This window comes from Corvus brachyrhynchos, unplaced genomic scaffold, assembly GCF_000691975.1.
Source record: "Corvus brachyrhynchos isolate BGI_N302 unplaced genomic scaffold, ASM69197v1 scaffold21, whole genome shotgun sequence".
In the NCBI taxonomy this organism is placed as follows: Eukaryota; Metazoa; Chordata; class Aves; order Passeriformes; family Corvidae; genus Corvus; species Corvus brachyrhynchos.
The window spans coordinates 3,807,135-3,831,848 of record NW_008236924.1 but is presented as its reverse complement, the minus strand read 5'-3'; the positions used below and the strand labels follow the sequence as shown (position 1 = coordinate 3,831,848).

The following is a 24,714-nucleotide window of genomic DNA, read 5'->3' as shown; positions in this document are numbered from 1 at the left end:
TTTTACAGTCTCTCCCCTTTCACTATGCAAAACTTTCACAGGGAAATACTTGTGGCATCCTCTTGTTAAAACATTGGTGGTAGAGCAATGGGACAGCAGCTCCTTCATGTTAAACACTTAACTTTAAAAGGGAGCTTTAGATTTTATCACGAGCCTCAGGGGTCAACATCTTTTGCAAGCACCTAAATGCTGAGCACCTAAACCTCTGGACCTTGTTTGGACAGAGTTTGAGTGTTTGCCTCTCCTGCCACAATCCCCGCTTTGAACTCAGCTGGGGCACAATGCCTAAAAAGAGAGGCCTCAGCACACCTAATACCAGCTTCTCCTCTGGTAATCCACATAACCCAATTCTGGCAAATCCTTTGTCATTTGGTAACTTCCCAGGCAGGCAGCCAGTGGTTGAGCTGCACAGGCAAAGCTTTGTGTTGGAGCTGGTTTGGAGGTTCTCTCGGACCAGCTGCCTTTGATCCTGATGTTTTTCCCATCCCAGCCTACAGGATTCCTGCAAAATCTGCCACCTCTTATTTGAAGCAGGCCAAGCCTCTCTGTGGCCCTTGGTTGGTTTTAAATTCAGGTGTTATGTTACTAAACTCGACAGCAGGACTCCCAGAGCATGGGTGGGATTGAAGGGAGCAAGATGCACAAGTGGTCATGAAGAACACCTTGGGAAAGTGCCTTTCCTCATCAATCTTCCAGCTAGGAACAGGATGACCTCCACAACTTCTTCTACCTTAGTTGTCCTGTGATAATCCTGTTACATTGTGTGGCTCTGGACCAGAACCATGTTCAGAGGACAGGAGCAAAAGGACGCCATTTTTAAGATGGAAAACAACATTTTAATGAGAGAAGGGCAATGAGGCATCTTTAAGCCTGAGATGGCCCTCAGTGACTCCAAAATTCTCACAGCATATTGCCATGTCTAATCCTTTTTAATCTGGAGGCTGAGATAACAAGGACAGATCACAAGAGAACAGAACTTGCAGAAGTTCACTGTTTAATAACCATCCTGTATTTTGCTTGTCAGAGAAAACAGCAAATAAAACCACTCCATACCTCACAGACCTGACTACTATCTCCTCCACCTGTGCCAGGGAAGTGGAGAGTGGGAGTAATATGCTTTGAGGAAATTATTTCCCTCACTTGGGAAAACTTCCCAAAATGTTGTCCCCAGGAGAGGCCAAGAGAGGCAGCGCTCCAGCAAAAGCCACTTTTGTGATCCATCCTTCCAGCTGAGCAGGCACATGGCTCCAGTTAACTGGGATGAAAGGGATGCTTTGCTGGTGCCAGGTCTGCTCACTCTTGGTTTTGGAATGCTGGATTCACCTTCCCAGTGGGGCTGATGGATCCCTGGGACAGGGCAGCAGTGGCCACAGGCTGTCCGGCCTGAGCTCCCATCTGTGCCTGGCAGCCTCTCCAGAAACACACACCAAAACAGAAATCAAACCTTCAGCCACTGTTTTTGCTTGATTTTCTTCCTAAACCTTTTAAGTTGTGTTGGGTTTGGGTTGTTTTGTTGAGTTTTGGGGTTTTTTTGACAGCTTTGAAAGGTGAGTGAGTCATGATACATCTGAGATCTCAGATAACACGAGCATCTTCACAGCTCTTTCTCTCCTTGGGGAGGAAGGGGCAGAGGCTGGGGTGGGAGCTGCCCCATGAATGAGGGCCAGGTGCTCCCCACATCTCACTCAGTCCCACACCAGTTAAAAAACAGTAAGGATTAAATCTGTGCATGGTCTGACTGCAAGGAAGCAATTGCTCACAGCTGAGCACCTGCCTGTGACCAAGCCATGCCCATGGCAAGGGAAGGATGTTATTTCCCTCTCACAGCTTCACTCTGTTGGTGATGCAGCTGATCCTTTACTGTGTCCAGGCTCTTGGCCCATTTAACTTGTGAGCTCAACTGCTTCCTCCTCCTCCCCCAGCACGGGCACGTGTCACTGTCGAAACTCACTTGAATCCTTTGCCCTACTTTTTTCCCTTGACATTCGCAGCATTTGACAAGGCTTTTCAAGCTGCCATGGGATGATCCAAGGGTGGTGGTGCTGACTGCAGGGTTCCCACAACCTGGCTGGGGAGGAAGCTCCGGACTTAGTTATCATTCCGGTTCACCCTCTTTTCCCCAAGGGAAGCAGGCTGGATCAGCTTGGAAGGGACTTTGGTCCAACCTCTTGCTCATGGCAGGGTTAGTGTTGAGATCTTATCAGCTTGCTCAGGGCTTTACCCAATTTAGCACTGAAAGCCCACAAAGGTGGATGTGCAACCTCCTTGGGCTGTCTGTCCCAGGGTCTGGCTGTCACTCTGGTGAAGAAATTTTCCCTTTTATCCAATTTCAACGTCTTTTCTTTCAACTGTCTCATCTCTAAACCGTGTACCACCATGAAGAGTTTGAATCCATCTGCTCAGGAACTGCTTTTTAACTGGTCATTGCTCTTATATCCCCCTGAAATCTTCTTCTCACCAGGCTCTGCCTCCTCTCACTTAGCAAATGCTCCAGCCCCCAACTCTCTTGGTGGTTTATCACTTCAATTTTCCAATGCCTTTCTTATTTTGGGGAGGGGCCCAAAAATTAATAGTGGAGGGGATTCTGAGCCATGGGGACAGGGAGAAGGATTGTTCAGGGAGCAGGGGGCAGAGCTGTAGGAGTGTTTCAGGGCACTGAAAAGATGTAGATGGTGACATTTGCGGGGAGCAGCAGGAGGATGTCAGAGTGTATTGGGTCCCTGATGGATTAGAGAACAGCTGAGCCTGCCCTGGGGTGAAAGGGCTCCCAGATGTTGGGAATCAGCCAACAGTTCCCTCCATCCCTGTCACAGCTGAAGGGCTTAAATAGGAGCCCAGGGGAAGGATTTGTCTGTTTTCATGGACTATAGAGCAAAGAGAAGGTGAGGAGTTTGCTTAGTGGTGTGAGTGTTGATGTTTGTTTTTTTGGGAGTTGGTGGGGGTTTTGTTGGTTTATTGCTTGCTTTTGTGGGTGGGTTGTTTGTTTTTTTCCCCTGAAATAAACAGTGTCGTTTAGGAGCTTCTCACAGGAGCAGCTGCAGTAATTGTGCCTGGTGTAGGTGTCTTATAAGAAACTCGAAAAATGATGGGAAAGGCTTAGAAAATGTGGAAGACAAGGATTGCCCCAATACAGAAAGGAAGATGGGGGAGGAATAAGATTTACCCCTACAGAAATGCAGGTGCCACAGGAAGAGCTGCTTGTTTCAAATCTCCAAATGAGGTGGTGCTTCAAGGCACCTCTTTGCCTTTGTCACCCACGGGGCAGTGAGGGACAAGGACTTCAGGAAGGTCAGCTCCTCAGGATTCTGGAGACAGCAGGGCTTTGGCAGAGCTTCAATCAGGAGTTGAAGGATAAGGTCAAAACCGAGCTTCTGCCGGGCCAGAGGGATGCCCTTCCCCTTTTGAAGCAAAAATTGCTGAGTTAATTGAGAGTGAACAGAAATGTTGCTGTCGTGGCAGGGGCTGGCTTTCCCAAGGAATGAGGTGCCTTTCTTTGGCAGGGTGATTTTGGGGAGTCACCTGTGATAAAGCCATTATTGCCCGGGAGCTGATGTAAACGCATCCTCTGTTTCTCAACATCTCCTAAATCCTTATGCACAGTTACACCAGGCCAGCGGGGGATCCGATTTTGTCTGATTGTGGTGATGACCCATTAGAAAGGAGGCAGGAGAGGCTGCAGAAGGTCACCTGCGCCCCTGCCCTGTCCCCGCAGGGCCGTCCCTGCCCGGAGGATGCGCCGTTCCCGGGCACTGGGCTCCCTCTGGTGACCGCCAGGAGCTGGGACCGGGCTCTGGTCCTGCTGGGTTGGCTCGTTTTGGAGAGGAGCCCTAAAGCCGTCTCTTTGTGCCGACCTTTGGGAGAAAGTCAGCCCTGCGAAAATGAGCAAAATGCAATTTTAGTGTTCCTAGGGCTCTGCTCGGGCAGGATCCATCACCTGCCATCAAAAAGCTTAGGCACAGGGTGCAGTCTCCTTCATATAACGGGTAAAAGGTGATGACTTTCTTGGCCCGAGAGAACTCAGTCCCTTCTCTTCCCACAGGGCATTGCTCATCTCTCCTGCAGACCCTGGAGGAAGAAGTGTGGGGCCAGAGAAATGCAGCTGGGGTGAGTTGGCTTTGTATCTCTGTGATTTGGGGAATGCTTTTTGGTTACTCGGCCAGGTGCAAATACTGAGATTTAACATCAGTGCTGGGACTCAGAGCATGACGCATTTGCTGCACTTGTCACTGAACTCATCTGAGGCTTGGACTCTGCCTCTGTGAAAGATTTCCCCCCCCGAGAAAGGAGACACAGCCAGCGGCTGCTCCTGTATCCAACAGCTGCGGGACGGCGCAGCCGCAGCATCCATGCAACCCCTGCACCCCAGCAGGGTCTCAGAGGACCTTCTGCTACGGAGGGGGTGCTGCTCGTTGCTGCTGTGCCTCGCCGGCATTTCCAGGTCCTGCACAATCCCTTGGAATGGTCCAGGCCTTGGCGTGGGCAGGGTGCAGTACTGCCGATGGACACTGGATGCTGCCACAGACCGGGAGCTTTTATCGCCTCTCTTCAGTGTAGTTTTAGCACCAGGCTGTGATCCGTGAAATGTTGGGTTGTTTTGTTTTTTGTTTTTTTTTTTTTTTGGTTTTTTTTTTTTTCTCGTAAAGCCGCAGCTCCTGGGCTGCGGTCATTAGGTTAGACCTAAACTGCTACCTCCTGAAATAGATGTATATATTTGTGTATGCGTTTATATAGTTTAAGCCGTTCTAATATGAGGTCAAACCATGATTCAAGAAGAAGGCTGAGAAAACTTGGGGACAGAAAAGCAAACTTGTTTGAAAAATCAGCCTAATGTTGTATGGTAGGGGGCAAACAATTCCAGTGGACTAAACCCCAGGCCCTGTTTTGTTTGCAGCTCTGATTAGTCCTGGGACACATCCTGCAAATGTTGCACTGGTAGCTCCAGGAGTCTGGCAGATGTCAGATATTGAGACAGCTCTATGATCCTCCTTGCCAAGCTCTGATAACATCCCTTACTCCTGCTTTCACAGGGCTCTTCTCCTCCAGCTACTCCAGTTGTGCCAGGGTGTGCTGGTCAAACACTCAGCTTTGCCCAGTCAAACCTCACCTCCCCTGGAAAGCAGCTCCACGCTGTTGAGACAGGAGGAGGACAAGGTGTAATTAGAGCTGAGCCTTAACCCCTGCCCTTAGCAAATGGATGGGCCTTGGCTGATGGTGCTTTGTTCATGAGAATGCTTTGTTCATGAGGATGAAGTGAAATGCACCCGAGCTTCCCTGCTGTGCCATGGCTTTGTTGCTTCGTGGATGCTGGCAAGGTGATGGAAATATGAGAACCATACTTTCCCTGTGGGGATTAATGTTTAGAATGAGAGAATGTGCGGGTTGGGGACTGGTACAGGATCAACGGGAGGATGTCTGGGGTAAAGGAGCAGCCTCATGGTAGAGCTGTGCCAGCAAGCAGGAAAACTGGGCTCTTGGGGCAGTGGGAGGCTCTTTCTGCCCTCACGGGCAGTGCTGGCCCCAAAGGGGTTTCTTGAATTTTCTGTGTCATGGGTAGGCCAAGCTGAGTGCACTCAGCACTGAGCCTGGGAATCAAAATGAGCAAAAACTTTCCTTAAGATCAGCCTGAGTGGTTCTGTGGCTGTGGCTTTTCTCCAGCAATAGAAGGTCTCTGACATGAGGTGTGGGGATGAAAGCAGAGAGAGGGTGGCTGTGGGGGGAGTCCAGGGTACTCTGCTTTGGGACACAGTGTGGGTATGGAGCTCTCAGCCCAGGGGCTGGGGGGAGGCAGGAGGGCAGCACCTGCAGATTCCCTGCCAGCCTTGCCATGTTGATGTTGAGGCACACCTGTGCTGTCTTGAGAAAATCCTGTTGTACCCGTGTCTCATTGTGATTTAAGAACAGGGAAGCAGCACTGATCCAGGGATTAGGAATGGTTTCGGTGAGCACACCTGCTGCTAGGTCCTTGTAGGGCTGGGGAGTGTTTGACACTGGCTGCAGGACACCCTGCCCGTGCTGTGCCTGCCAGGTGAGATCAGGTCACTCCGTGCTGTCTCCTGCCCCTGTAAAGCTGCTGCAATCCAGCCATCACCTCCTAATTGGCTCTGGCAGGAGCTTTAGCTGAAAAGCTCCTGTCTGGTTCCTTCCAGACCTTAGAACAGTGCTTGTCCCATGCCTGTCCCAAGGCTTCTGCTCACCTTTCTGGAAAGGCAATGCAGGAGGGGGGTGTAAAATTCATCTGATTCTTGTGAAAGATGGACCAGTGCTGGAAACTGTGCCCTTGAGTCTCCTTTTGCCCTCCTTACTGCCTGAATAGTCTGACAGCTTAGTAATGCTGCTGCTCTCTGGCTTGATTCAAGTTTCTTTGGAGAAAATACTGTGACTTACTTTCCTTCTCCAGTTTCTGGAATTGTGCCCTGTATTTGACTGAGTCAGGCACAGTGGATCTGTAATTACCTGTGGTGCCTACATTTCCATTAAGGGATTTTATATGTTAATCTCACAAGATTTAGTGCTCATTTTGGGGTTTTCATCTTGCCGGCTGCCCATAACCTCTTAGTGTGAAGTGCCGGGTTAACTGCAGGGCCAGCAGAGATGCAGGCAGGCATTTCTCCCTAATTCACCCTTATCCCTGATCCCAGCACCCAGCTGAGGCTCCTGGACCAGCAGGGAGCTGTGGGGCTCTTGGCACGTGCACTTCAACACACCTTTCCAAGCATCAGAGGGTGATGAATAGCTCTGCATCAGTGATCCAAGTTTAAACAGACACCGATTTTGTAGCATCTCTCAGTTTAAAACCAGACAAATTGTCATAAACTTGGTCAGGGATTGCTGGGCTGAGTGAAGGACAAGCCATGAACTCATTTATCAGTGACAACAGTGTCCTCTCAGCTCCATAAAACTGAATGTTATATGATTTACTAGTTGCAGAACTAAATCTACCTAAATTGACTCAGCTGTGGTCTATCTAAAGTAATCGTTTTATCAATGGGTTGTTTGATTTTTATTTTTTTTTTTTTTAGTGAACCAACCAAACCAATCATATTAGGGAAAAAAACCACTATTGCTTACTTAAATTCTTAAGATTTAGGGCTACTTGAAAGTGGAAATGCACATACAAAACACAATATTTTGATTCTGTTTAAAGAACTCAGAAATTTCAATTATTTGCCTGCTTTCTTCTAGCTGCAGCTACTCACTAAATCCAAACCAAAGTAGCTTAACAGCTTCTGAATGTGTTTATCTCAACTAATTTACTATTTGTGGGAGTGGGGATATTGCCTAGGTGTAATTACAAACCCTCTATATCTGAAGCTCAGAATTTTCTTCAAGTGTTAGACACCAATTATTTTGATTTTAATTTAGTACCATTTGTTATAGGAAAAGATTTTGCAACATACCTGTTCTGTCTAGTCACATCTGTAAGGGATTAATCAGATTTTTAAAAATCCCACATCACTTTATCAATTTCATCTCTGAGGCAGTTTAATACACTTAAATTTTCCTAAAATGTGCTCATTTTGGTCCTGATTCAAGAAATATCCATCATTAGGACAGCAGAGGGACCCAAAAGTGCATCAGTTGCAGTTTAAGTGTCTGCTTGAAATTCTGCTCATGCTCCCCCACTAAACTGAGGCAGCTCTCACTGCTCACAAATGTCACACACACCCCTGTATGTCATGAAATGTGAACTGAATGTAGAAAATTGGATAAACAATTGTAAGTTTTGCAAAATACAAATCTAGAGCCACCTGATCTTGCCCTAGGAACCAGGGTAATTAGAAAGTTTTACTAGAATTTGTTAAATTTACAATATTCTTACTGTGCCACCATTTGTTTTTCTAGTATGACCCAAACTTGGGGGGAAAACACCTGAGGGATAAAGTTGGGTGTTCACCAATGGAGGTCTTGGCTTGTAGCTCATCAATCATGTACAAAGCTCCTCCAGCCCCTGAGTCATTCCCATGCCACAGCACAGTGCCTGCCATGGAGCAGAAACAGAGATTGAAAGATACAACACAGCCACACCAAGAAAGTTTTAAGAAGTGAGGGGAAAAAAATCATAGAGCATTGAAAAAACAAAGCTGGGAAGGAGGTTTTTACCCACAGTAAAACTATGAGAACATGCTCAGAAGCAGAACTCTTGAACGAGCTCGGCTTTGACACCCATTTTTTTATTCATCTGTGGATGTTTGAAACAATTTAAACAAGTTTATTGACCAGCCTGTGAACCATCACTCCTGCCCAGCTGTCTGGCCCTGGGGTCTGTGCTCCGGAAGGAGCATGACAGATCCAACTCAGAATCCAGGGGTTGATCTTGCAGCAAGTAGAACAGACTGGAGATGAAAAGCCCAATCGTATCTGAAGGCTGAGAAGTTTGACTCAGGAATTTATAGTGACCTATGACTTCTTTGATGCCCTGGTCCTGAGTTTGACTTGCTTTGCTCTCAAGAGCAGCACAAATAGTGAAGAACAAGGCTCCCACTGTTGAATACCAAATGCTTTAACACCACAGATATTTTGTACTAAAAATCTGATGCAATCTCAGTGTTTCAAAACACCAAGGTCAAAGTCTTCTGGGGTGTTGCAGGGGGAGGAGGGGACATCACTCAGCAGCAGTGACTGAGCAGGCTCTGCTCCAGGTCACCCAGTCCCCTTCCACGCAGGAGCTGCAGCCAAACCTGGCCCCTGCTGTGATAAATGATAAAAGCTGTTCTTTTCTGATATATAAACACCTTGACAAATGGTGGGGTGTGAGCAGACTGGGTGTGCAATTCCAACGAGGCAGTTTTAAGAAGGAAAAAAAAAAACAACAAAAACTTTCAAGGGGTGTTAATGATGCACTTTTTGCTGCGCCCAGCACCCTAGCCACAGTGCTCTGAGCATTATGCAATCTGAGAACAAGCTCCCTTTGACTTGTACACATTCTTAACAGAAAATGAATTGGTGGGAAAACTATTTGCTAGGAGAGACATAGAAATTAATGGCATGGCATTGTATGTGACTGTGTGTGGCAAGGACACAGGCCAAGCTCAGCACGGACTCCTGAGAGCTAAATGAGCAACCAAGTGCTCAAAGCAGCATCAAAGGATCTCCAGAAATGAGCAAACTTCCTAAATAAGCATAAATAATGAAGCTCGGGGCTGTATGAGAAAGCTCATCAGTATATAAATAGTTCATTTTGAAGTTCTCTGTTATAAAACACCACCAGAAAAGGGCTGATGCGTGAATAGAGGTTGAGGCCTTGTGTGATTATCAGTGATCTAAAGGAAAATGGGGGATGATGGAGATGGGCTGGGAGATACAGGTCTAAAGTGGTATGGTGCAGCAGATAAAGCCAGGAGAGTCAAACTTGGCACTGTGAGCCCTCAGAGCCATTTTTCACTATTTTTAGGAAAACCCATCCAGAGCTGTTCACCTCCCATCACGAGGCTGTTCTTGTTGAATCTTTGAGGCTGCTCGTATCTAAATCATGTCCTCGCTCATGCAGAGCCCATTCAAAGCACAGATGTCAGCACCAGACCCTGGTAACAAGATATTGCCAATATTGCTCACACAAGAAACTTGTAAAGTCTGCAAGATGTCCCTTGTCTTCTCCAGGACAGAGTAGTATTTTTATCTTCTAATCCTGTGATTCTCTTTGTCAACATTTTCTTTTCACTGAAATTTTTCTCTGTCAATCCCCCAGCCAAAGCACCTCATCAGGCACCCTCCATTGGGTGCAGCAATTGCTAATATCCACTAGGACCTGCCACAGCTGCTGCAGTGACAACAGTGAAATGTCCAAGGATTCTGCCTCTTCATCCAGCATTTCTTGTTTTAAGCAGCTTTAATGAATTGGGAAAACTGTGTACTAATTTCTTTACCCTCTGAAATACAGGTTTTGCCTTTGTCTTATTGGGAGCAAGTATTCAGCACTTCTCACATCAGTCTTAAAAACATCCTGAACAGACAGAGTGGAAAATTGTCTTAAACTCTTTGGCATCCACTTGCTGTCAGTTGAATGTCAAGTCAGGAATAAAAATTGGCAACTAGCTGTAGATTTCACAGTCATGCAGCAGGATTTGTGGAGCTGAATTTGCAGTTCAGTTCCTGGCTTCAGCTGTCACTCCATGTACCTCCAGTGATGAGCATTCATGCCACAGTGAGCCATTGGAGTTGTCAGATATCCAGGGCTTACTGAAATAACTTCATTTGGAAATGGACTGTCTCTTCTGGTCTGAATAATCAGACAGAACAACATACAAAATGTTTGACGTGTACTGGGAGCCTGGGACAGTCTCTGACACATGAAAATATTTGGAATAGCTCGGACTCCATTTAATGCTTCTCCAGAGTTTTGCAGAACGGTAAATTATGAGCTCTGTAATTAAGCTGTATGCTCCCTCTCTTTAATTATGCTTTAATACCATCTCTTTTAATAGAAATAATGAAAGCCATTGATCAAATACTTCTCAGGCACCTCAATATAATCTAAAAGGAAAGTAAATGTTAGCAGGGAACAAACCTTTAAAGCTTCATGTCTGTAGTTTTTCTCCAGGCTTAACTATATTTTGGAAATACAAGTAGGTCAAAACTGCCTTCCCTATTGAAGAGGAGAAACAAAAATCAGCACAGGTGTTTTCCTCTGCATTTATGAGCAATAAATAGGTTGTTTTGGGGCTAAGCAGAAACTACCCATTTATCCTTGCAGTTATTCTGGTAGTTTGGCACAGTCACATTGTAGGTATAGCCCAGAGCAGTCCTGTAGTGCAGTGAGGAGCTGCTCCGTGTGACCCACTCCCATCTTCCTGAGCACCTCCAATTCTTTTATTACAGGTTATTAGACCTTCCCATTCCCTTTAGAATCCTATTCCCTTTAGCTCCTGCCTGTGGGCTTTTCCATGAAGATGCTAAACTCTTTTCTGAACCTGCTGATGCCACTTGCCTCCACAACAAACCATGGCAACAAAATCCAGATTTCTTCCTGCTGCTTTTACCATTTTTAACCCACTCTCCTCAGTAACCCCTGATTCTTGTGCTGTGTCATTTGAACATCAGGCTTGTGCTTGCCTTATCCACAGCTTCATGACTTTAAAAATCTCAGCCATGTCTCAGCCAAATAAATCCCAGCAGCATTTTTAGAAGATAACCAAATCAAACTGCAAGACTAGTCTTCAAATAGAAAATATGGTAAGGGAAATGATATTAGTCATGAAAGACATAACAACTTGTCAGCAACAGCTCTGTGTTACCATCACACTGAGATTGCACTCAAATGTTCCAGCTCAGCTTATAAAATATTTGAGAGTGCACATCAGTGAGTACTCTCAAATTCTGAGACACACAAAATCCCTGTGTCACTGAAATAAAATCAAGATTGATTTTTTAAAATGTTCCTTGTATAAAGCAAAAGAATTGCTCATTCACTGTAACCTTCTGTTTATAGGCCAACTTTGAGCAACAAAATACAGGCACATGTTTAAATTCATTCCCTTGGTTTGGTTTTCTCTCTGCCCAGTACAAACTCCACAGCTGATTTAACTGCAATGCCTTGACTTTGTTCCACTGTCCAAAGTCAAAGGAATTCCAGTGCACCATACACCAGCCCTGCATTCCATGATTGCTGCTGCAGCTTTTCCAGGAAAGGATCACTGTTCTAAGCTCAGGGATTCTCCCTGTGCTGTCTGTACAGGAGTCAGGCAGCTCCTCGATCAGAAATCAGCTCTAGGAGACAAAACTGCAGATCTTCGCACTCCATACTTACCTAAACCACCACTTCTATGCATCAGTTTTCTGATTTGCTCATTTCAAAGGAAGCTGGGGTTGGCACTAAAGCACACAGAGCCCTGGACAAAGACCTGGGATATTTTCTGACAGGTCACTGAGCCAGAGCCTCACGTGCTTGTCCCAGAAGCTCATTTGTGCCTGCTGTCCTGACAGCCTGACATGTGCTGTCAAGGCTCCTTTCCTGGCCAGCCTGGTGCTGCACCACTTCCCTAATCCACAGAGACACATAACCAGGCTCTGACACGAGTCACAGTCAACTCCTGACGCTAACCCAGTGTCTCTGGAATCCAAACAAACCCTCCAAAAACCCCTTAAATTAATATTATCAATGGTTCCTCTGTTAGGCAAGCTAAATATTGAAGGCAGCACAGGACACAAAGTATGAAAAAAGTATTTATTATTTACACAACTGCTATAGTTCCTTAAGAACAATATATACCATTTTTTATTTGAAAGGGTCAGCCTTCTTTCAAATCCATGAACTGCATAATGCACGAGTGTTGGAAATGCCAAACAGCAGTCACATCACACTTCTATAGTGCAGGCATAAGCAGCGCAAGTAAATGATATTTTAAGAACAGTATGGCTGAATATTGTATTTAAACACAGTGTTTGCACTTTGACAAGATTTAGCTAGAAGAGAACAAGGGTTTTGTTCATGCTTTGTTAGGAATGTGACTTTCCATCTGAGGTTAAACCCTTTATCTGACATATGGGGATTTTTCAGGCAGGCTGCTTTTCACTGACCAAGTAACAGTGGGTTTCTCTCCCTCCAACTTCAATCTCTTGTTTTCCAGTAAACACTGCTTTATAGTACAAGTTCACACACTGGGGTAAACTGGCCACAGAGGTGGTACTTTCCCATCTTACTGTCTTGCACAGAGAAACACTGACATACTAATACATACCAAACTTAGACAACTTGTAATTTATAGACTTAAATAGTGGAATAGGAGAGGGAGACTGTTTCTAAAGATGGAGGGAATAGAGGACTTACACAATTCATACACTGCCAAGGTTGGCTTTTTAATCAACTTTTTTGGTCTAAATATTTTTTTTTCTAGTCTCAGAATGGTTTTGGTCTTTGATGGTTATGGTTGTACTTCAGCAGCAAAGGAGAGGAAAGTATTTTGAGAAGTAACACCAGAACTGAATGCAAGAAAAAGCAACTGACTTGTTTCTCCCACTTTGAGCTTATTGCTGTGATCTTCTAAAAAACCCACAACCAACCAACTGGAAGACCAAGTTTAGCAGTCGTTCTGGCATTGGGTCCAGTGTCCAGCACTATTATACTCTAGCACAAAAGCAAGGAAAAGTCCAATGATCTTAGTGATGTTCCCTTCAATTCAGTGCCACACAGTTTTATTAGTGTTATTGTCCTTGCTTCTTTGAAAGATACCTGAAAGAAACAAAAGTACAGTTTTTCACCAAGTAAGAGGTGGGCACAAATATACCTGGGAGCTTAAGACCAAAGTGTGACTCTGCTTTCTTTTCTCCCCAACAATCCTCCTACTGATAACCAACAATTGGAAATGCAATCAATACCACTTATGATTTTTATTTGACTTCAACATCTTTCAATTCCATGATAGGTTATCTTGTGGTAATTCAAAGTCATGTTTTAGTTAGACTCTATCAGGCTTTTTAAACAAAAGGCAGGAAGGAAATGGAAACCTGTCTCATTCTAAGAGGATGGAAAATTACATCAGCTGGAAAAGTGGCTTTTATATCCTTTAAGATAAAAAGGTCCATTAGTAATGGCACTCCTTCAAATAAATTCAGGGCTTTAATGAACTGATCCAGCATAACCTGAAAAGAACAGCCCTGCAGCAGCTTCTCTGGAGAATGTGAGTGACTCTGAACTGCTTGTATTCTGATCTCACAGCTCTCTCAGCACCAGAGCTGGAGCAATCTGGCTACGTGGTGTGACAGTGAAGGCTTTGCAAATACTCTAAGAATCCAACCAATTTCACTGATGGTGTGAAATATCCAGTGAATCTCACTGCTTTTAAGGTTTAACATTTCCCTTTCTGTTCTAATAAGAAAAATGAAATTGTATCAAGCCTGTAAGGCTCCTTTTTTAAGCACCAAAGGAGTGGCTTTCCCACAGCTTTTCTTCACATGCATCAAAGCTTCAGGCTGTTGCATAAAACCATTAAGAAGGATTTTGCTTGAGCAGTTGGAAAATTCTTGTTCATAAGACAGTAACTTGGAGCTGATGAATCCTGCAATACCACCCAACCTGGATGGTGCCTGAGAACCACACTAACACCACCCTGAAGGAACTACCAGAAAAGCTGCTTCATACCAAAGGAGTTGGGATGTGAAGCCACAGCCTAACTTTGCAGGGGTGGAAAGAGAGAGATTTCAAGGGACCAGGTCCCTTCAACATTCTTTTCCTTTTAGGAGGCACAATTGCATAATGTGCAGTGCTGAATATTGGAGAAGCATGAAAACACAGACACGTTCTGCCAAAATCTTATCATTTTAGGGAAGCTGCCCCAACACTACAACCCTATTAAAATTCTCCTCAAACTAAAGGACCTTTATAACTGTAAGTGATGCCAGAGTTAATCAGTTCCATTGTTGCTGGTGTTTGTAGAGACAACCGTAAACAAAATACAGGAGTCAGGGACAGAAAGAAGCAAGAATTTTGACTTTGTTCTTACCTTTCCCAATGTTTGTGATTCAGCTCCAAAAAGTCATCTAACTTTGCTATTTCTTTGAGGTACTGGGTGAGCTTTAGAAGCTCCTTGTCTTTATCCCGATTTAAATGTGCTTTCATAAAAGGCCTTATCTATACAAAATAAATAAACTGGGTATAACCATTTGCTCACAGAAAGAAAAAATGCTTTAGATTCTCTATCATTTACCACCTGACTGAAATATATTTTCAATACTACAAGTTATAACTTTTCACAGGTAAGAGGAAGAAAAGCCTTTCCCAGTAGTGGTCAGATCCAATCTGTCCTGTTCATGCAAAATGGACTGAGAGGTTTTTGCCTTGCACCAAGTTTCTTTTCTCTTGTACTTCAGACAGAAGTTCTTCTTCCCCTCCCAGACAGACTGATAAAATGATCTGGAATGGACTGCCACATTTTCTAATATGGTTTCAGAGAGATTTTTGCAGGAGGGGTTTTCAGCTCAGCATTCTGAGTTGTGTGGCATCGTTGGAACCAGATGCTTTCTTTCAACAAAAAGCCTTTGACTACAACCAGAGCTGTTGTGAAAAGAGATATTAGAAGAAGCAAAGCTTATCTGACAACTGCTTTAAGCTTGGAATACATTATACCTGGGCCTTGTTTTAGTGATTCAATGCTCTTGTCTGCAGTTGTTAACAACACTTTGACAAACACTTTTCCAATCTGAGCTAGAGGGACCTCTCTGGATAATCCCCTCCCAGCAAGATCTTTGCTATTCCTGATTCTCCCTCCAGTTAAGATCATCTTGTTAGATCTCATCAATTGCTATCCTCTTCACACCATGGATACTTTCAAAGAGATACCATCTTGGATTTCTGCATTTGAAAACATCTTTTTCTTTTTTAGAGAGATTTGTGTAAGTTCTTTTAGTACCACACAGCTCTACCATGGTATATATGTAGAAATTTATGTTGCATTCTTCTTACCCAGAACCAGCAGTAATTTTTTAACAGAGCACATGCTGCTTGACAGTTGTATAAAATGAAATATTTGCTGGTGTGCATTCAAAATGGCTCAAGTGACTAATTACTTCTCACAACAGAATATTTGTGATTATCCTGTCATACTATCATGAAGTACAGCCACTTGTTATTTGACTTATTTTTGAATATGACCACTGTGGAGATTGAACATCACATACTTCAATGGTGCCTGTCAGCAATGCCCAGCTTGATTACAGCTTGCAGGTATAACTTAAGCAGAAATAACAATTTCATTGATTCTGGTAATCTCTTAAATGCTCACTTAATAGTGACACAAGGTTTATTTAATACAACTATTAAGGAAATACTAAGCCAGACAAATGGCACTGTAAATGAAAAAATGTAATAAAATATGGATCTTTTCTAGTTAAGAATAGTCTTTATGCTACAGCAAAGAAGTAGGAGAAAGTACTACTTGAAGTATCAAGTAGCAATAAATGAAAATTCCAGCTTACATTACCTTGAGTCCATTCTGTGGGTTCATCAGGAAGTTTCGGCCAATATCATCAAACATAATAGTATTTTTTTTGCTGTAATACTCTGAAAACTTTCCCCAGATAACACCAAGAGGCTTCACCTGCAAATACAACACAATACAAGGTATCTGAGGTAAATCAGATCATATGCAGAAGATGAAAATATCATCTATAGGAACCTGAGTCCAAACTTGAATGGACACTTTTATATTCTTTTGCTTTACCATTAGCAGGTAGTTTGGCTTTAACAAAGGAAGAGATGTGAAATAATGTAACAGAAATACCCCCCACACTAAGGAAAACCTTTCTGTTGGTACCAAGTTTTCTAGCAACTGTTACCCACTGTTTGATTTGAAAGCTGTGACATCTAAATATACCACTCAAAACACTAATAGAGACTTTGAGTAGAAAAAAAAAAATCCCTGGTTCCAAGATTCTTGCAGTTTTCTTGCGTGAAAACTCCAGAACAACTTTTTTTGTTGAATATTTTAAAGTGGTGTGATAAAATGCCAGCTGAATGTAGGAAAAGATAGGAGAAAACCAGGCACTTACATCTATTAGTCCTCTCCGAGGAGTGTGCACTGTTATCATGGCAGCACTGTCCAGCATGAAAGTTATCTTGTAGTTTGCATTGGTACTCACCCCAAGCTCCTGCATCACAAAGATTTATTATTACAGCTTCTAATAAGGACAGTTTTACTGCTGAACAACTGGAGCCACAATTATAGTACATTGTTTGTCACGGGATGAGCTGTGGAGGTTTACCAGAGACACGCTAAAAATAGATACCTGGGGAAATTTAGATTTGTTACACAATAAGGATCATAAAAGTGCACATAGGGATTTATTTTTAGTGTTTAGTATCAGGAACTTAGCAGCTGATGCCAGCAGAAAATCAAAACAACTTTGCAGAGAAGGCAAAATACAGAGGGGTTTTGCTCATACCTTCGTGCACAGCAAGTTCTACACACTCAACTTTACAGCAATTGTGTACTGGCTGCTTTTTGTTCCTCACAGTGATGTGCACAAATCACAGCCCAATCCAAGATGGAATATCCAGGAACAGCTCACTGTCACTGTTCCCTCCTGCACATGCCCAAGACAGCAAACATTAGAGTCAATTTGGACCTTTAAGATTTGGTAACTCCTGAAATACTCTAGGGAAAACAACCTTTTTAGAAATAACAAACTTTGTCTAGATAAGAGAGCATCATTTCCATTTCAAATCCTTTCCAAAGCCGAAAAGTACCAGTAAAATCTGCTGACATGGTACAACACAGATATTGCTGACAATTTCTGGTGTGTGAAACAGCAGCAATATGCAAAGCTACGTAACAGGGAGAAAATACTTGCAGTAGCTCTCTTGCAACTATCCAGCCATACTTAACTGATTTGCTTTTCTATAAAAAAGGGGATCTTGCAAATGAAATGCTCTGGGTCAGTATCCTGTTACACTGACAGAACCAGCTGTTCTAGATTGTTTGAATCCCAGGCATAAAGAGGTGGTAAACGAGAGATTACATTTGCTTGTCTGATACTCCCTTCTTTTTAATCCTGTTCCTGCTTTGTAGTTTAAAACAGAAACTTTAATGCCAACTATAGCTGGAATCACTACTCCCTGACCAAAAGTGAAACTCTTGGAGGGAAGGACCCCTGGTGCCATCAGTTTAAGGAGAAACAGAAAGTGGCACCTAGTGGCAGGAATCTCAATGGATCAGGATCCAGGAGGAGGGCTGGAAAAGTAACCTAGAAATGCAGAAAGGTGACCAGCACAGGGGAAAGAGCCCATTTTGAACAATGGTTTTCCACAAGATTGAGTCCTAACACTTACTCTGACAACATAATATAAACATGTGACACTGCCACAAGAATGCAATGTTTGCAAGGCTCAACACTGACTTTACTTCCACTAACTAACTTCATTTCATAGTTCTGATTAAAGGCTCTCATTTCTGAGAGGCATTTTTGTTTAGAAGAAGTTGTAGCAATTAATTATTTTGAGGAGGAGAACACTGGAAAAATGTGCTTTGCTCTGTGAAAACCTGAAAAAATTGTGCATAATAAAAGCTTAAATTTGGAAAGGTTTTTCCTGGAATGGAAATAATCTTTGATTTATGAACATAAAGAACCCCCAAGCCACCAACCAAACACACAGCAATTCTTAGTAAGCTCATTAGATTTACAGCTAAGCCTGACTGTAAATATGTTTACCACGAGGTCAGCTGTTCAAAACTGGCTTCCTGCCTGATTCCAGTAGGGAAGAAACCAGAAAGTGAAAGAGCTCTTATGGGATGTTTAATAAGGCAGAGGAAGCAACAGAATCCCCCAGCTGCAAGAAGTAAAGATAAATATGAAAAGAGTTTCCTCTTGATAACCTACTCCAGCATGTCACATCTGTCTGTTCCTTTAAAAAAAAATCACATTTAAAGACTGAAGCTCTATAATTAGAGGTAAGATGAAAGCAACTGTGCAGGGCTGCGTGACAAATCCAAGTTTCAGCAGGTACTGACTTGTGTTTAGTTCTGCTAAATTTAGCACCTACTGCTGATAGTTTGTGTGGAATTCTAAAATTAGATTTAATCTAGTTTTGTGATAAAGATAATTTAAAGTGACTATGGAAATTGAAACAACTCAGGTTATGATTCATACAACCTCCTCAGTTTCTAACCTGCTCTACAATGCTGAGCATGAGCCCAACTGCATGAAGGGTTACCCAGATCAGAAACAAATTACATGTTTTCAGAACAACTTACTTTCATTTTGGCTTCAATCCACTTCATATTAGTAGCAGCTGAAACAAAAGGGAGAAAACAGAAAGAATACTTTATCAAAATAAGTCATTGGCAGGCAAAAAAAAAAGAAATAACCCAAGAACTTGTTCGCTTAACATGTCAAATTTTTACACAAAATTTAATTTTAGAAAGATCCACCCTTGTTGCAGCTTTTAGGGCCACTGCCTTAAGGAAAGTCTTCCTTCATGGAAGACTGTTTTTGTTTGGAAAAGCTTACTTTTCAAATTAACAACTAAATGAAGCACTGCAAATAGTTAAACCATTTTCTAGATCAGCTGTTACTGAAGTACAGCCTGCAGGACCGTAAAAGTGGGATACACCTGGCTTGAGGAACCACACTGCCTGTGCAGGATTTCCTCCTGGAAGCAATGACAGGAATACATAAAATCTGGAAAGGACCAAGTGTCAACATTGTCTACTGATCTAAGAATATGTAGACACATTGGCTACAAAAATGACATTTGGTAATACAATTTTAATATGGTTTGAGCCCTGCACTGGCTAAAGTCTGTTCTCCAGCTGTTGGGCAGGAATTGAACTATAAGGCAAAGGACCAACTACCCCTGCAGACAGGAGAGCTTGGTTCATTTGGCAGTTCACTATGCGTTGTCTGGAGTGACATTATTTGTAAAAATCCCTATGAAACATTGTTCTAATGTTGATTATACAGTTCCGTTCCTTCAAGCACTTCTTTGTACAAAGTAACACTCAGTAAAGTGATGCTGAGCTTCATCCTGTGACTAGACACATTCTTGTGAGCAGTATGTGGTGCTTTTTCACATAAGAATCAGTATTTTTCTAAAATATCTAATAATTGTCTGAATTACAGCCAAACAGTTTTAGATCTTGTGATTCACACTAAAAAAGCAATATAAAAACCTCCCACCAGGAGTCCCTGCTCTGGATGACAATTTACAATAAACTCTTAGGTACTGAGTACAATACTTACACCAAATTACAATATCATAGTCCTCATATGCAGAAGTCAGGAATTCATGGAGGTATGGCCTCATCAGCTCTACCCCAGTTTCAGCACATGACCTGTGGTCTTTAAAAGAATATAAGAGAGAAGCAATTCAGTATTAAAGTATTAGCTATTAAAGTCCAGTCTGATTTTCCTTTCTATCCAGAGACCCAAGGAGTTTAATGAGGGAGGAGGCATTTTAGGATAATGAATGAATTGATATCAAGCTCCCGTTCCCATTTTAAAGAGGGAAAGACAAAGCAGAGGGAATATTTATCTGTTGGTCTTTACATGTACTTGAGGGGTTAGCAATAATTAAATCAGAGATCTCTGGGTATCAATATCTTTGAAGAGTCAGGACAAATAGTTCATCTGTGTACTTAGCAAATTTGTAATTAGTCAGATATGAAACAGATTCCTTCAAACCCAGTCCAGTTAACTGTGTGAACATATATTAAGATCATTTCAGAGATGCACACATTCCCTGTTCCAATTCCAAAACTGCTGCCAAAATCTGCCAGCAGAAGACCTCTCCATAAAAATGTTAAACTCAGAAACAGGCTGAACTTTGATGTCAGATTGGAAACAAATCTCATTGAAAAGGAAAGCTAAGGGAAAGGTATAAGGGAAGCTATTATTTACTGCTGACAGTCACGCTGTCATGACACACCTACAAGCCAGAAAGGTAAGTCAGAAGGAAAATCCTGGCTTTCAGAAAAAACCAGCTTGACAGAATTTTCAAGTAAAACATGTTTTTGTGAATGTTTAGTAATGATATGTAACTAAAATTTGAAGCTGTTCTCCCATGCCTCCCAAAAGTAGAGTCAATCAGGTACAGAATTGGATCATTATTTTACAGTATCTTGCCCTGCCACTGTGATGGCCAAGATACAAGTTGTCAAGGGAAAGACTATCAGGACAGAAGACTAAATTGCTGACTTTTTATGTCTTTTTGTAGCAATTAAATAGTTGCTGCACTAAAATCAACAGCATGCAATATTTTAAAATGCTTTTTAAAATGTGAGCTGAAGACAAAAAAATCATATAAAGCAGAAGTTATGTTGTACAACACAGCAAAGCAAAAATCAAGAAACCTGATCTGGCAAATAAATTGAGCTCTTACACAAACAAAAACCATAAGTTGCATAAAAACTCACCAAATAATGTGTAATCAACATCTAGCACCAGCAGCTTTTTCCCTTCTCTAGGAGGATTCAGAATCTCCACTTTGTATTCTTTAACTCTACGGGAAATTTTTAGTAGGTTTTCTTCCCTGATGTAAAAATGCAAAAAGTTTAAGTTAATTAAAATGTACACTCTGCAGTCAATAACAAACTGTTTTAATGGCTTGAACTCCTAACCTGTTTTCTACTTCCACAACTTCCTCTTCAATATCAAAGTCATTGACCACATCATCGTTATCTGGAGGTGGCCCAAGGACATCTTCCTAGAAGAATAAAAATAATAAAAGATAATAAGGATCACAGAAGGAAAATAACAATGGATATCAAGTTTCTGTTACTGCACATTACAGGGCAGGAATACTATTTAACCAAAATTACTTCACTTTACTAGTGGAAAGAATTATTAAAGTATACTGATGATTGTTCAGATTTGAGAAGTCAGTATCACAATAATAGGTTTGTACTTCAAGTGCAGAACAAGACAGGAATTTCATGAATACATTGCTCTCAGTTCTGCAGCAAAGCTTACTCTACATAGAAAAATAAATGCAAACAGAAATCTATTGTACTATCATTTTCCAAATGATGAGTGGAATATTCAAAATTCAAAATCACAATTAGAAGACACAAAGTATTTTTTGCTGTTTAAGCTAACAAACAAGAAAATTATTTACCAAACTCTCCTCACGAGTGCCCATCATCATAATCTTAGTATTTGGTTTCAACTTGAGGGCTCCAAGCTTAACATCATCATCTGCAGGTTTGCCTATAATGAAAGCAATTTTATTTTTATTGGTCTAGAGAGATTTCAGAAAAATGTCAATACATTCCATACTTAATTGAAATAACCTCCTTGTAACACCCCAAGCTGCGTCATCACCATCTTCCATATAAAGTGTCTCGGTTTTGGCTGGGATTGAGTTAATTTTAGTAGCTGGTGCAGTGCTGTGTTTTGGATTTAGTACGAGAATAACGTTGATGGCACACCAATGGTTTAGTTGGTGCCAAGCAGTGCTTACTCTAAATCAAGGACTTTTCAGTTTCCTGTGCTCTGACAGTGAGCAGGTGCACAAGGAGCTGGGGGAACTGGGCAAAGGGATGTTCCATGCCACAGAACCTCATGGCCAGTGTGGAAACAGGGGGGAATTGGCTGGGAAACACCGACTGCTGCTCAGGGACTGGATGGGCATCGGTGAGTGGGTGGTGAGCAACTGCATTGTGGCACTGGTTTCTCTTGGGTTTTATGTCTCTCTCTCCTCTTTTCATTATTATTATAATTAGTATTATATTGTATTTTATTATCTTCCAACCATTGAACTCTTCTTATCTCAACCCATGAGGTTTACTTTTTTCCCCCCAGTTCTCCTCCCCACCAGGACTGGGCAGTGTAAACCACTAAAAAATGACCAGGTAGATATATTAATAATAAACAATATCCAGTGATGTATGAAGTGTCTGTATTCACATTCACTCCAGAGCTAGAACTGGGAGGTGGATGCCCTGTTAGTGCACACACCCTGCCTAGGATTGGGGGGTATTTGCCCTTAAATATCTCAGGCACATCCCCAGCAAACAGCAAGTAAGCACAATTACCCTTCATTTTAAGCCCAAGCAGTTTTTGACGCTCTGGTAACACTCCAGTAAGGCCTTTCAGAGACTGTTTCAGGTCCAACACTGTGTCTTCTTCTGACAGCGAGGTTATTGTGTACTCCTGTCCACCCCATTTTATTATGAGAGAGAGAGACATCCTTGAAGCATATGTTCAGTATTGCTGTCTGAAAAATATGCTGCGGGAGGCAAACACAAAGATCATGTAAGGACGAAAGAGGAGAACTGCTCTTTCCAGGAGACAAACCGCAACATCTACTCAAAGCATTCTTGATTTTTTATTGTATTGGACATCAAAGAGCTGTTTGTTTCCCCTGAGCAGATGAGAAATGTGTTGAGAAAGTGCTGAAACAAAGGGAGAAAGAACAGTGTTAAAACTGGGGCTCCGAGTTCCACTTTGATGTTTTTAGCAATGTCACATTCACATCTGCTGTGTGTTCTGGGCAGGTACAGCCTGTGCACTGCACACTCGAGCAGAGCACTGCAGCACCACAAAAGCCATTGCAAAGCTCAGAAATGTCCTCTGCAATACTTATGCAACCAAACCAGCCATGGGTGCCTTTACAGATGTAATAACAAAACAGAAAATATGAAATCCCTAACATATAGAAGGCCATAAAAATAGTTCTGAGCCCAAGAGTCCATTTTTGGCAGTGGATTTCTCTAATTCCTTCCACTGTGCAATACCTGCAGTAATACATACCCCCGGTCACATCTCACTGTAGCAATATCAAAGCAGGAATTTGAAAACAAAGCCAAAACACACACCCACACAATGAAATTACACCCTAAGAAATGCACTTTCATTGCAGTGCTGACAAAATAACCATAATTATACTATCTTTAATTTACACAGCATCATTTATACAAATTGTATTTAACAGTTTAGTCCTACATTGAACACAGCAGAAAAACAAGATTTTTAGCTTAATGCAAAAGGAAAAACATGTTTTTTGTCTGCTAGGGCTTGGAAACAGAATCAAGGAAATAGGTATGAAAAGGCTGCTACAGACTGTCAGGAGATGCAGAGAAGGCCTCTGCACCACTGATGGTGAAACTGTCCTCAAAAGACTGACATTCAAAGAGAGAGCAGATCTGTGAAAAATCTAGGGTTATAAACCTTCAAGGAATGCAGGTCTGGCAATTTTAAAAAATCTCAGAAGCCAAAACTCTGATTCTTCTTCCTCTCTACCTTTGTATTCTCACTGGTTACCCACACTCAGGCTCTTGGGAACAAACCTGTAATTGCTCAGGCATAGCCACTAAGCTCAGAGCAGATGAGAATTAGTCTAGATACAACCTCCTTGCTGAGGACACTACAAGCCTCACCCTCCACACTATTGCCTAGGAGCCCTGAAAACAAACTGAAAACTGGTATTACTGGGAAATGAATTTTTTTCCCCCCAAATATTGTCAAATCAGTTAGGGACCTTGTATGACACGGTGAAAAAGACTCATGAAAAAGGGGTCTTAGAAGCACTAAGAAATTCTACTGAGGCTAAGGCTGCATGGTGTGGAGCACTATTGATACATAGTGTCGGTATCATGAATTATTCCTGTCCATAATTCTTCAGAGTAAGTTAGAAACAAGAGTTTATTGCCTGTTTCCTTACCTGTACTATACACCTCAAATCGTTCTGCAAGGACATGCACACGGCAAGAACTGTAAGAAAACTTCACCAGTCTCTGTCCAGTGCTAAATTGAAAAGATCATCCCTCCAAAGCTGAGCATTTGACCAACCCTCAGTCCTTAGAGATCTACAGCCCTGTCATGACAAATGCTATCGGAAACAAGACACTCTTATCCCATGCCAAAACGCTACGGAGTCCGAATCAAGAAAAATGGGAAAATGGTTTAGGAGCAGAAAAAGACACAGGGATTTCCAAGGGTTCTACCATCGAGGCTGGGTGCTGTGCAGAACTGACGCTCATACAGCTTCCTTTGCTTAATTACATCTTCAGAGCCTTCACAAGACCCTTGGGCCACCAAGACCCAACGGGCTGGAAGGCCACGAGTTAGAGAAAGCATTCAAGTTGTGCTGTTAAAATGCAGCATTACATCATTTTCCTTGGACGATTCAGAAGAGAGGCACCCACATCTTTAAGTTCCACTAAGCAAGATAAACATCAACCCCCCCTTAAAACGCCCGAAGTGCCCGATGAGCGCACGGGGCCGCACTTTCCACAGCACCGTAACAGGTGTGGGACGGGGTTGGGGGCCGGCAGCCGCTCGGTGTCA

General features: G+C 42.5%; 1 protein-coding gene across 1 annotated transcript; it reads right to left on the bottom strand.

Moving 5' to 3' along the window:
* Positions 1-12,146: 12,146 nt before the first annotated feature.
* Positions 12,147-22,662, bottom strand: UBLCP1 (ubiquitin like domain containing CTD phosphatase 1). Its single transcript, XM_008628964.1, has 10 exons — positions 22,461-22,662; positions 21,542-21,633; positions 21,045-21,130; positions 20,841-20,956; positions 19,669-19,767; positions 18,681-18,718; positions 16,480-16,578; positions 15,912-16,028; positions 14,436-14,563; positions 12,147-13,165 (listed from the first exon to the last, which is right to left on the bottom strand). Exons 1-10 carry the CDS (start codon positions 22,612-22,614, stop codon positions 13,138-13,140), a joined length of 957 nt encoding a protein of 318 aa, XP_008627186.1. The 5' UTR covers positions 22,615-22,662; the 3' UTR covers positions 12,147-13,137.
* Between the last annotated feature and the right edge of the window lie 2,052 nt (positions 22,663-24,714).

What these genes read in the sequence shown, in the direction of transcription:
- UBLCP1 (XM_008628964.1), bottom strand. Translation starts at nt 22,614, where the DNA reads ATGTCTCTCTCTCTCATAATAAAATGGGGTGGACAGGAGTACACAATA. An exon ending in CTCGGAGAGGACTAATAGAT is followed by an intron (nt 16,029 to 16,479) that starts GTAAGTGCCTGG and finishes TTGTATTTGCAG; the next exon opens with GTGAAGCCTCTTGGTGTTAT. An exon ending in ACCCACAGAATGGACTCAAG is followed by an intron (nt 14,564 to 15,911) that starts GTAATGTAAGCT and finishes TATTTTGTATAG; the next exon opens with ATAAGGCCTTTTATGAAAGC.